The 13,451-nt window shown below is 45.6% G+C and overlaps 1 protein-coding gene across 1 annotated transcript in view; it reads right to left on the bottom strand.

Moving 5' to 3' along the window:
• LOC129050020 (E3 ubiquitin-protein ligase HERC2-like) overlaps nt 1–13,451 on the bottom strand; it is a 32,593-nt gene that overhangs the window by 1,847 nt on the left and 17,295 nt on the right. Inside the window, 7 exon segments of the mRNA XM_054531305.2 lie at nt 1,492–1,688; nt 1,825–1,843; nt 1,845–1,973; nt 2,788–2,969; nt 5,672–5,854; nt 6,560–6,752; nt 7,818–8,005. Of these exon segments, the coding sequence (XP_054387280.1) occupies nt 1,492–1,688; nt 1,825–1,843; nt 1,845–1,973; nt 2,788–2,969; nt 5,672–5,854; nt 6,560–6,752; nt 7,818–8,005 (1,091 nt within the window).

A 13,451-nucleotide genomic window follows, 5' to 3' on the forward strand; every position in this document is an offset into this window, starting at 1 on the left:
GGACACAGAAGCTGTCAGCGTGTGGCCAGTATGACTAACCAATGAAACGTGCTGAAAGTCATCAAAACCATGGGCTTAATCCTGAAATGCCACACATACCCGGAAGCCTTTTTATAGCTGAGAATAATCATTTTTTAAAATGACATAAAAGGCAAGATAGAGACTTATACATATAATAAGTATAATCTATATTAATTTTTCTTTACAAACCTGTCAACAGTAATTACATCAGTGTGGTGGTTACTATCTTCTCAGGTATTTTCTATATACTTCAAAAGTTTTCTACAACATGTACATATTCCTATAATAATAAAAAAGAGTACTTTATAGAAAATATAGTCAGGCCGGGCACGGTGGCTCACGCCTGTAATCCCAGCACTTTGGGAGGCCGAGGAGGGTGGATCACCTGAGGTCAGGAGTTTGAGACCAGCCCGGCCAACATAGTGAAACCCCATCTCTACTAAAAATACAAAATTAGCCAGGTGTGGTGGCACACACCGTAATCCCAGCTACTCAGGAGGCTGAGGCAGGAGAATCGCTTGAACCCGGGAGGCAAAGGTTGCAGAGGGACGACAAGATCGTGCCATTGCACTCCAGCCTGGGTGACAAGAGCAAGACTCCATCTCAAAAAAAAAGAAAAAGAATATACAGTAACATTGCACTTGGGCTACATGAAAATAATGTAAATGGCTCCTTCTCCCTGTGCATCCTTGATTCATAGGTTAAGATAACAGTAGCTGCTACATTAAGTCACGTCACTCAAAACAACTAAGCATTTTCTACATGAAGAAAGGCTGTTTTTTTTTAAAGGTGTTTAAACATGTTTAAGTTTTTTAAAAATTTGAGTTGTTTAATAAAAAGTAGACTTCATAAATTCACATTTTAAAATAATTAGAACTACCTCATAGATGCATGGTAACTTCCAGGTTGCTAAAGCCCTCTCCGTGTCTCTGAGGCTGAAACCACAAGAACCACTGCTTTAGGTGCCCTGAGAGACAGGCCCTGCTCACCAGAGACGCACAAGCTCACACAGCTTCCTGGAAGGCAAACTTGAAGTACCAGAATCAAGTTCTTTCAAGTGCTAATGTTGGTGCTGGGTTCTAGTGTAAAGCCAATTTCCCTTAACATACAGTAACTGCGCACAAGTTCACCTACTGGTTTCAGCTGATTCAATGGGCAAACGCGACACGTCTGCATGTCAGAGAACTGCATGGTGATTTTGCCCTTCGGGGTGATGCGAGTCACGGTGCCTTCTCCAAACTCATCGTTCACAACTTGGCCACCCAGGCGCAGGCAACCATCGATGCCTCCAATCACGGCCAGGACCGCCATGAGGCCCCCCACTTCAGGGTTCTCGGAGTCGGGGGAAGTAGTCCTCTAACTAGGCCTAGTGCAGACCAAACAGCGAGCTCCACCAGGGACACTCACGGAGCTGCCCAATCCCTACAGGTTTACCTTTCAACTAAATTAATTCTGAGAACACAAACCCACCCCTTCAGAAGGCCTTCCCGCAAAGCTGTGGGTGATGGAGCGGAGCTGGGAGTTGATGTACTTGTTGATGAACCCATTCCACTGAGTCAGGGAGTGCAGCGTGTGCAGCAGTGCCACCACCTCCTCCGCCAGTGTGCTGCTGTGGGTGCCAGTCAGCGAGGCCTGCGAGCGCACCCTGCGCCGCCTTGGTGTGGACTCTGAGGAGGTAACAAGGGGAGAAGCTGCTGCACCGCTCTTCACCAGGGCACAGGGAAGGGAGATGGCCACCCACCTCTGAGTGACGGCACTGTGCGGCTCTTCACCAGGGCACAGGGAAGGGAGACGGCCACCCACCTCTGAGTAAGGGCACGTCGGGCGGAGCAGGTAGTGAGCAAGCTCCCCAAGAAGTCAAACAGCTTCTCCACAAGGCATTTCATGTCCCTCGCCCTTTCGGTCTTGTCCCATGATGGAAGGACTGCTTGCAACAAATGCACAGCTAAGATCTGATAAAAGAAAATTTAAAATGACAAGCATTAAAAAAAAAATCTGATTAAGAAACTAGAGATTGTTATTTTCTCTTTTCTTTTTTGAGACAGAGTCTCGCACTGTCACCCGGGCTGGAGTGCAGTGGCACGGTCTCGGCTCACTACAACCTCCACCTCCCAGGTTCAAGCGATTCTGCTTCCCTTAGCTTCCTGAATAGCTGGGATTACAAGCACCCACCACCAAGCCCAGCTCATTTTTTTTGGATTTTTAGTAGAGACAGGATTTCACTATGTTGGCCAGGCTGGTCTCAAACTCCTGACCTCATGATCCACCTGCCTCGGCCTCCCAAAGTGCTGGGATTACAGGCATGAGCCACTGCGCCCAGCCTCTCTTTATTTTCTGTTCTCATAATGCAAGTAATCATGTGAAAATGTTGAGATTCATTACTTTACAGCCAGGTAATTACACTCAAGTTGATTAGTGATTAGGATTGTCAGGGACTTTAGAAAAAAACAACATTACAGATGCATGTGTTTAAAAAAAAAGAATTATTTTTAGTTTAATTCTTAAGAGAATTACACTACAAATTCTGTGAAGCAGATGAGTGAGTAGTTGCAGGATTTACCACTTAAGAGAAAAGCAGGTAAACTAAAGGTTAGCAACTTACCAATTATCAAGGACCTCTGCCCCTTGCCTCCAGAAAATCTACCCTGTCACTTCTAGACCCTTTCTGCACTCGTTACTGAATAAAGGCCCCTGAATCTGAGGGCAGGGAACTTCAGTACATGGAGGCCTCTCTCAGGGAACTGGTTTTGCCTGCCAGCACATTACCTGTCTCTGCAGCAAGGCGGCACTGAAGGGTGCGTGCCCTTCCACGACCTTCATGAGCAGCGTGATCCGCTGCGGGGAGCTGAGGGCGCTGCACACCTGCGGCGTGAGAGCGATGCTCTGCACAAACCCCAGCATACATCAGCTCCGGTGTTGCTCCCTGTACATCAGCCTGTTTGGAGAAGCTGCGGGAGGGAAAATAGATATGCTTGGTTAACAAGTCCCTAAAGACAAATCCCTAAAGATAAATCCTTACTTTTTTTTATCAACTTATCTTATTTTCTACAATAAGCTCCTTTAAAATATATTGCAGTTTGTAAATTAATTCAAACTAATTCAAAGTGAGAAGTGGAAGGCGGCTTTTAAGTTAGTTCAAGAAACATTTCCGAATTTTTTTGTTTGATTTTTTTAGAGATGGGCCCTCACTATGTTGCCCAGGCTGGTCTAAAACTCCTGGGCTCAAGTGATTCTCCTGCCTTGCCCTGCCGAATAGCTGGGACTACAGGCATTTTTAAAACCTTGTAAGCATGTGTAGTAAAAGTAGTTAGGGAATTTTAGCTATGCATTGTTTCTAGGCAATAGGAAAATGATCTATAATTCAAATAGCAGTAATTTGCAACAGTGCATCTATTATATTTTTAATTTCGTGTTTTAAATATCTCCACATTTGCTTATATTTAATCTGCACCACTTAAATACTTTTTTTGTATTTTTAGTAGAGACAGTTTCCAATCCAAGTTTAATACATCTGCATTAACAAAATGAGTTTTTCACTAGGTTTACACCATTGGATTCTGGCACCAGTGGGCCCACCTCTGCTCTGCCTGGCTCTAGGACTCCACTACTCCCTGAATGGAGGCTGAGGCTTGGAGGCTGGGCCCCCCGAGGGACCCCGCCCACAGCCCCACAGGACCTGCTCTCCCTCCCACCTCCCCCACCCTGCCCTCAGCTATCCAAGCTTATGAGGACACCTGCCTTCCTTCAGCACACTCACATGAGCTCACACACACACACTCTCACACCCTCATATGCATCCTCACACTCACACCCATACTAAGTTATTCAGACACACTCATGGGCACTCACACACCCACCCTCACACTCTCAGGTGCACCCACCACTGTCACAATCACTAACACACACACAATCCCAGTCACACATATGCACACACAACAGATGCAAGCTGACACACTCCTATGCACTCTCACATCCACTTACCCCTCCCAATGCATACAAAAACTCACATATGCACTCACACTCCTAAACACTAGTCACAACTGATTACTCACCCACTCACACCTTTACCCACACACTTTCTCACTTTACACTCACACCTACACTGTTATAACCTCCCACTCACTGACACGAGCAAAATACTCACATTCACTCACACGCATTCACAATAACGTCACTCGTGCTCACACAGATACAAGGCACTCATACACATTTACACAAATGCTCGCACTCAATCGCACACTTACACATGAGTGGGTGCTGCCACCCACTCATACTTCCTCACACTCACCAAGCCTCACTGAGTTACACTTCATCTCATTCACACACCCAGTAATCCCCTCACACTCATGCCCCCCTCGTGCTCACCCTCACACACACACACTGGCTCAATGTACTGACGCTTTCACTCCCACTTCACCTGAATGTAGTCACCTGCCCACTCACACGCTCTCATGGACATACACACCACTCACATAAATGCACGCATACACACACCCACACAACCACATGCTACAAACACACCATCACACTTGCAACACAAACGCTCAGCCACTTGCCCATCGACTGCTAACACACTCACTCTCATCAATATGTGCGGACTCTCCAGCACACCACTAATACACGCATGCTCTCACACACACTGGAGCATGCCCACATATCCACCCACACTCACATGTGCTCACTCTCAGTCACAGGCACACTCACCCCACTCCCTCAGCTCACATTTCTCATACTTACTCTCCACACACACAAACACTTTATGGATTAAACTGTGCCTGTCCCCCAACTTCACATACATTCGGAACCTCAGAATATGATCTTATTTAATGAGGTCTCTGTAGACGTCATTAAGAATTTAGGTGCCATCATGTTGGATTAGAGTCAAAAGAAACTCAATGAAAGAGTCCTTTCAGAGACAGAAAAGGACATGCAGAACACAGGGGCAGGGGCCATGTGAAGACGCAGGCAGAGACTGGCACAATGCGTCCCCACACCGAGGAAGCCTGGAGCTCCCAGAAGCTGGACGAAGTAGGGAAGGACCTTCCCCTAGAGCCTGTGGAGGGAGCATGGCCCTGCCCGCACTTGGATTTGCGACTTCTGGTCTCCAGAACTCTGACAGAACAAATTTGTTGTTTGAAGCCAGTGTTATGGGTTAAATTCAGAATTGCAAAATTGGTATGTTGAAGCCCTAACCTCTACCGTACCTCAGCAGGTGACCTTGTTTGGAAACAGGGTCGCTGCAGATGTAATCAGTTTGATGAGGCTGAATGATGTCCCTATGAAAAGGGGAGATTTGGAGGCGACTCACACACAGGGAGAATGCCATGTGAAGATGACGGCAGAGATCGGGGTGACACCTCTACAAGCCGAGGAACGCTAAAGAGGCCAGCAAACTCCAGAAGCTGGGGCAGAGCCCTGAAGCAGCTTCTCCCTCACAGCCCCAGAAGGAACCACCCTCGATCTCAGCCTTCCAGCCACCAGAACCATGAGAATTTCTACTGTGTAAGCCCCCAAGTTTGTAGTACTTAGTTACAGCAGCCACAGGAAAGGAATCCACACACATCCACACCCACCCACATGCACACCCAGACACGACAAGCATGCGGCCCCCAGCGCTGACTCCCTGGGCCCTCGATCTCTCATTCCATACATGTCTTGTCCGTCGTTCCGCTTTCCACTAACATTCGCAGCAGTCCGCATAAAGTCTTGGTGGCTTCACTCTGCATGATCTCAGCATGAACTCCGGCAGACAGACAAAGAGTCTGCAGTAAGTTAATAGTGCTGGTAAACATCATTGCAGTGGGGTGAATGTTCCTTTCAGTTTGTTCGGCTTCTAAAAAAAATAATCAAAATAACAAATTATATTGGCAGCCCCAGCTTCTTGGATGGTCTTACGAAGCCCAGCCATGTGAAGCTTCACATGTCTTTTAAGAACAGCTAAGAAATGTCACGAAACCTCCTCCCACAACCTGGATCTCCACAGATAGGATCTAGCTTTCTTGGTGCACCCCTAAATTCTCACTTCTGCTTCCCTAGAAGCGATAAAGTGCTGACTAACTCCACATTACATGAAGAGTTCAGAGTCAGGGACCGCAGAGGAAAGGTAAAGGCAGGTGGCAGGTGGGGTGTGCTCCGGCGGGGGCTCTCACTGGAGGAGGACGCGATGGACCGAGACTGCAGGGCAATTCCACCAGGCCTCGGCTCACTCACTCAGATACAGGCTCAGCACCAACCACGAGACTCACTGGTGGTGCAGCTGCCCCGGCCTGGCCACCACATTCTCAAAGAGGGGCGGGTGCACACGTGAGAGGAAAATGCAGAAAGTCAGTTCCAGCCAGACTGCCAGATCCCACAGCCACTCCACACACCTGCATCGGAGGTGCCTGGGAGCTTATTTAAATTGCAGGCTCCGAGGACAGAGTGCCAGCTGCAGATGTGTCCTGACATCCCATTCTAAGGCCCAGATGGCAGTGGTGGCAGCCAGCACCTGGACAGTTTGTGGGCTGCCTTGGACTAAATGCCTTCCTGAGTCACCCACCAGAGTCGTCCTCTGTGTCCGAGTCCTCTGCTGAGGGCTGTGCAGCGACTGGCAGCTCTGCCAACTTGAGGTCATATTTTCCTTCTTTCCCCATCCTGTAGGAGTTGGTGCTGCCCGTGTCCCACTGGACTCTTATCCACCCGTCCTCTCCCAGCTCACCAATCACTCGGCCTAGGCCTGGAGGAGGCCCATCCTGAGAAAGCCAAAGGAGAGATCAGTTAGGAGGGTGCGTGCCATGCCCTGGTCCTTCCATGGCTCCCAGCAGACCTGCCACACAGATGTCGCCATATGCCACCATGTCTGTCAGGGGCTGTCCCCAGACACAGATTTCACCTCTCCTACAAAATGTGTGCTTGCATCATTTTAAATTAAATGGCATAAAATAACGTGATCATGCTGCTTTACCAAGGAAGTCGGGGAAATCTCATCTCAGTGAGGATCCTCTGAGTCAATGCAGAGACAGGGCTTTGCAGCAAGTCCTGACCCCTCCATCCCTCAAGGGCCTTGCAAGAGCAGAAACCTGAAACAAGCACCAGCACCTCCACATTCCCTTTGCTTCAGTTTCCCCCGGGCCCCAGGGGGAAGCTCTGTCTCTCACTTCTGCAGGAGAAAGCTGTTTCTAGAATGGATGCTGCTGTCTCCAGACACTGCTATTTCTAAGATGACTGTGACAAAGCCGGGGCTTACCAGCGTGGCTGAGAAAAGCTAGACAGACCACGGGAAGGTGAACACTGCCCTAACTTAGCTAGGGCTGTGGTAAGTGACTTCCACCTGGGGGCACCTGGCAGAGATTTAGAAGAGAGCTGCGATGAGGGAAAATGGAGACATGGCCACAGGCCCATGAAGTATATCCCTAACTACTGGGTTCAGGGCACTTCGCAGCACATGGCCATCAGCTCACAGGGGCAGCACCTGGGCTTCCTGCCGCAGAGCCTTCACTACACCAACTTTCAGGATGAGATTTACTCTCTTGCTCACTCTCACTCTTGTTGTTCCAGTGACCCATCAAACTGAGCCTCATGCCAGTGAGTTTCCTGAAAAGAGCTGCCTCTCTTTCCAGACTTGATTCTGCTCAGATGCCCTACTTATGATTCCCTGTTTGTGTCCACTCCCTTCGGCTGCTTGGGAACCAACACTTGTGTCATCGATCAACCAACACATCCTGGATTATTCCAATTTCCACCCACCAATAGCGTACAGAACTTTGCAGAAGATAACTAATGTGTGGCTAATGTGTTCCCATCAAATCTCTGAGTACCTGATCGCCCCATTTCCAGTCCACACCTCTCACGACCCTCGTTCCAATCTTCATCATGGCAGCCAGTTCTGGCCCTGAAACAGGGAGCTGCACAGGAGCCGTTTCCTTCCTTGTTTCTTCCAAAACTGTGGCAGAAGCACCTTGAGCAGAAGCATTCATATCTTCCTCAACGTTGTCACAACTGGGGCCTGACAGAGCGTCAAAAACAATAGCTGAGCCAACAAGTAGCTACATGTCCCCTTAATACACACAAAACATTTAAAAAGTACTAATGAAGATCATAATTTTGAAGAATCCATACTATATGCTTTATCAATTAATATAATACTATCAATATTTTACTGATGTAGGATAAAAAAAAACAGAAGGACGAAATACATAAATAGGCTAAGAAGATATAAAAGATATTAAAATGCTCAGTAAAGCTACTTTCTCTACTTCTAGGAGTTACTCCCCTGAAAAAGCAAAATAACTGAGTTAGAAAGATACTCATCACATTTTTTACTAATAGAAAAACAAAGATAACTACCTAAATATCTAACAGTGGGAAACTAACAAACTTTAATCATGGTTCTGTGCAGAAGACAGCTAACAGGTGGCCCGAGATACGACCTCAGACAGGATTGCTGCAGGCTAGCCCTCGGCTGGAGTCTGGATCTCAGGAGGACTCCCCCACTCCCTAGGTGGGAGGTGTGGTTTGCTGTGCCTGAACTGTCTGTACAAACAACATGTTCTGTGCTGAAACCTGTTTTCCTTGTTCTGGAACTTGGTACGCGCCAGGCAGGGGGTACCTGTGTGATCAGCCCCGATGGAAACCCTGGGCCTGGAGTCTCTACCCAGCTTCCCGGCAGACAGCACTTGACACGGCTCAGTGCCAGGGCAGTTAAGCTCATCCTGTGTGGATCCTGTGGAAGCTTGTACCTGCTTTCCTCTGGACTTTACCCATGTCCTTTTTCATGATTTTGCTGTGTCCCTTCACTGTAATAAACTATAGCCCTGAGTACAACTACATGCTGAGTCTTGTAAGTCCTCCTGGCCAACCATCAAACCTGGAGACCCTTGACAACTGGTGCCCTGGGTGGCTACAGAGTCATCCATAGCATGAAACAGAAGCTGGGCTGCTGTCACCTGAGAGAAGTAAAACTTACCAATGGATTTGAAAATAGGAGGCTAACCCTAGGAGAGTAGGCTAGATTTTTAACACCCCTTTTCCCACTTGCTAAACTGAGAGGGGGTGGGAGTGCGGTTCTGCTAACTCCCTTGATTTTAGTTTCTCCTCCAGGTGGGAGGGGAAAAAGACCCAAACAGTCCCAAAGGTGGGCTTGGGTGGACCAAAAAATGTAAAAAGTTTGTGTTTCTCTCTCTTCCAAGAGAGCAAAAAAGGATATTCAATTCTCAGGGCTGGAGCAAAACTTTAGATAAACTAGCAGGGGTAACAGCCTTTCCTTTAGCCTAGCTGCTACTTTAGGGCCCCCAAGAAGGGGCCCCAAGGAAGGGACAGGAGTTGCATTCCAGGTGGATCTCCCAGGATCCCCTGGGCAGCTATACTGTTAACTCTGTAAAGACTGAATTTATTGCTAAGGGCTTGAATACATTTGCAACCAAAACTGGGGGGAATTTTTTATTTTACATAGCTTTATGTTTTGTGGCTGTTACATGTGGATGTATACATTAAGCTGGTATAAAATATTATATGCTTATAATTTCTTAAATGATAAGAAGGATACCCTGATCAGGGCAAGCTGCAAATATAGACGGATACTCATGAGACACAACTTCCTTGCTTTTTGCAGCCAGTGGGCCAGATGAAATTTAAACACATGAATACTATCAACAGAAAAAGTCCCCATACTTAATGATTTGTGCTGTGATTTTTACTTATTGGAACCTCCAGGGAAAAAGCAGACAAGATAAAAAGGCCATTTCTCGATGGAGATATGCTTTTGTAATTTTTAAATGCAACTTTTGGTTGCTAATGAGGCCTCAAGAAATCAGATGTAACTCTTACTAGATGATTCTTTTCAGCTGTAATATACACATTAAAATATATATTTAACATAATACAACATATAATATATAAATTAAAAAATAATTATATATATGTATAGTGAGAGAGAGAGAGACAGACTGACAGACAGATAGATAGAAAGACTCCCGCAGCCCCCAAGACAGGATTTCACTCCGTCACCCAGGCTGGAGCCCAGGCTGGAGTGCAGTGGCTTGATCTCCGCTCACTGCAACCTCTGCCTCCCTGGCTCAAGCAATCCTCCCACCTCAGCCTCCCAGGTAGCTGGGACCACAGGCACACACCACTATGCCCAGCTAATTTTCATATTTTTTGTAGAGATAGGGCTTCGCTATGTTGCCCAAGTTGGTCTCAAACTCATGAGCTCAAGCAATCCACCCCCTTCAGCCTCCCAAAGTGCTAGGATTACAGCCTGGCCTGATACATATTTTTGAATGGATTAATGTGAACTCTAAGACTGATGTGATTAAAAGAGCTTGGGAAAACCTTGCTTTTTCACTGTGACTTTGACAACTGGCCCTGCAGCATCTCAGTTTTAGCCAAAGAACACCACCATAAACCCATCAGATCTAATAGACACATACAGAACATTTCACCAAAAAGAGCAGAATACACATTCTTCTCAAGTACACCACAGAACACTCTCTTAGACTGACCAGACCATATGTTAGGCCACAAAGTCTCAAATTTAAACAGACTAAAATCATACAAATTACCTTCTCCAACCAAAAGGAAATGATGAGAAATTAATAACAAAAGGAAAAGTGGAAAATTCACAAGTATATGAAAATTAAACAACACACGGTAAACAATCAATGCATTGGTCAAAGAAGAAATCACAAGGGAAATTAGAAAATACTATGAGATGAATGAAAACACAACATACCAAAACTTCTGTGCTGCACCAAAAGCAGGGTTAAAAGGGGCAATTATACTATAAAAGTCTGCATTTACAAAAGATGATCTCAAATCAATAACCCTACATCTGGAAGAACTAAAAAAATAAGAACTCAATAAAAACCAAAGTTAGGCCCAGGTGTGGTGCCTCACACCTGTAATCCCAGCACTTTGGGAGGCTGAGGCAGGTGGATAACTTGAGCCCAGGAGGTTGAGGCTGCAGTGAGCCATGACTGCGCCACTGTACTTCAGCCTCAGGGACAAAGTAAGACCCTGTCTCAAAACAAACACAAACACAAAAAACAAAAAAATACAAAGCAGAAAGAAGGAAATGATAGAGACTGGAGCAGCCATAAATTAAATACAGAATAGAAAAATAATCTACACAACCAAAAGTTCAGTTTCTGGCAAGAACAAAAAATCTGACAAACTTTTGGTAAATTAAGAAAAAAAGTGGCCAGGCAAGGTGGCTCACGACTGTAATCCCAGCACTTTAGGAAGCTGAGGTGGGCGGATCACAAGGTCAAGAGATCGAGACCATACTAGTCAACATGGTGAAACCCCATCTCCACTAAAAATACACAAAAATTAGCCAGGCGTGGTGGCGGGTGCCTGTAGTGCCAGCTACTCAGGAGGCTGAGGCAGGAGAATCACTTCAACCTGGGAGGCGGAGGTTGCAGTGAGCCGAGACTGTGCCACTGCACTCCAGCCTGGCAACAGAGCGAGACTCCGTCTCAAAAAAAAAAAAAAAAAAAAGAGAAAAGATGCAAATAACATCAGAAATGCAAGTGGAGACACTACTACCAACATAAAAATAAAAAAGAGTATAAAAGAACACTGTGAACAACGGTATGCCAACAAATAAAATAGCCTAGATAAAATGGACACATTCCTAGAAACATACATTACCCAAACTGACTCAAGAAGAAATAGAAAATCTGAATAGACCCGTAACAAGTAAAGAGATTGAATCGGTAATTAAAAATCTTTCAGGCCGGGCACGGTGGCTCATGCCTGTAATCCCAGCACTTTGGGAGGCCGAGGCAGGTGGATCACGAGGTCAGGAGATCGAGACCATCCTGGCTAACACGGTGAAACCCCGTCTCTACTAAAAATACAAAAAATTAGCCGGGCGTGGTGGCGGGCGCCTGTAGTCCCAGCTACTCGGGAGGCTGAGGCAGGAGAATGGCGTGAACCTGGGAGGCGGAGCTTGCAGTGAGCTGAGATCGCACCACTGCAGTCCAGCCTGGGCAACAGTGTGAGACTCCGTCTCAAAAAAAAAAAACTTTCAACAAAGAAAAGCTTAGCTGGTCAACTCTATCAAACATTTAAAGCAGAATTGAAACCAATCCTCAAACTCTTCTAAAAACAGAATATATGGGAACACTACCTAGTTCATTCCATGAGGCCATTATTACCCTGATAACTGTAAAACAATAAAACACTGCTGAAAGAAATTAAAGAGGACAGAAATAAATGGAAAGACATTGCACATTCAGAGAATGGATGTTAACATTGTTAAGATGGCACTATTCCCCAAAACAATCTACAGATTCAATCCCTAGCAAAAATCCCAATGGCCTTTTTTTGCAGATATGGAAAAGCCAGCCTTGAAGTTCATGTGAAAATGCAAGGGACCCAAAGTAGCCAAAATAATCTTGAGAAAGAAAACACACTTCTCAATTTTAAAACAGTACAAAACTACAATGTTCAAAACATTGCGGTACCTGTATAATTATCAACATATAGAATGTGATAATGTAATTGAGAGTCCAGAAATAAACCTAAATATCTACAGCCAACTGATTTTTGCCAAGGGTACCGAGAACTTCAGGGAAAGAACAGTCCTCAACAAGTGGTATTGAAACAATCAGATCATCAAAAGAAAAAGGCTGGACTCTTACCTCACACTGTGTAAAAGAAACTACCTAAAAATGGACCAAAGATCTAAATATAAAAGCTAAAACTATAAAACTTACAGAAAAAAAACATGAGATGAGGATAATCTTCATCAACCTTGTATTTGGAAATGGCTTTTTGGATAGATATCAAAAGCATAGACGACAAAAGAGAAACAGATAAATTGAACTTCATCAAAATAAAAAACTTCTCTATCAAAGGAAATACAATCCAGAGAACAGGAGAAAATACCCTCAAATGATATATATGATAAAGGTCTACAGATCTGTGAAGGTCTAGTATACATGAAATTTTTAAAGAGTCTGAGGACCGGTGTTAATTCTTCTTTAAATGTTTGGTACACTTCTATAGTGCATTTATTGGTACAACAACAAGATGACGACAAATAACCCTATTTAAAAAGGAGAAAGGGGCTGGGCGCAGTGGCTCACGCCTGTTATCCCAGCACTTTGGGTGGCCAAGGCAGGCAGATCACTTGAGGTCAGAAGTTCCAGACCAGCCCGGCCAACATGGCGAAACCCCATCTCTACCAAAAATACAAAAATTAGCAGGTGTGTTGGTGTGTGACTGTAATCCCAGCTACTCGGGAGGCTGAGACACGAGGAGCGCTTGAACCCAGGAGGCAGAGGTTGCAGTGAGACGAGATCGTGTCACTGTGCTCCAGCCTGGGCGACAGAATGAGACTCCGTCTCAAATAAATAAAATAAAAAATAAAGAGAAAGTGACTTGAATAGACACTTCTCCAAAGAAGATATACAAATGGCCAACAAGCACAAACATATAAAGAAGCT

This window comes from Pongo abelii, chromosome 16 (genome assembly GCF_028885655.2).
Source record: "Pongo abelii isolate AG06213 chromosome 16, NHGRI_mPonAbe1-v2.0_pri, whole genome shotgun sequence".
In the NCBI taxonomy this organism is placed as follows: domain Eukaryota; kingdom Metazoa; phylum Chordata; class Mammalia; order Primates; family Hominidae; genus Pongo; species Pongo abelii.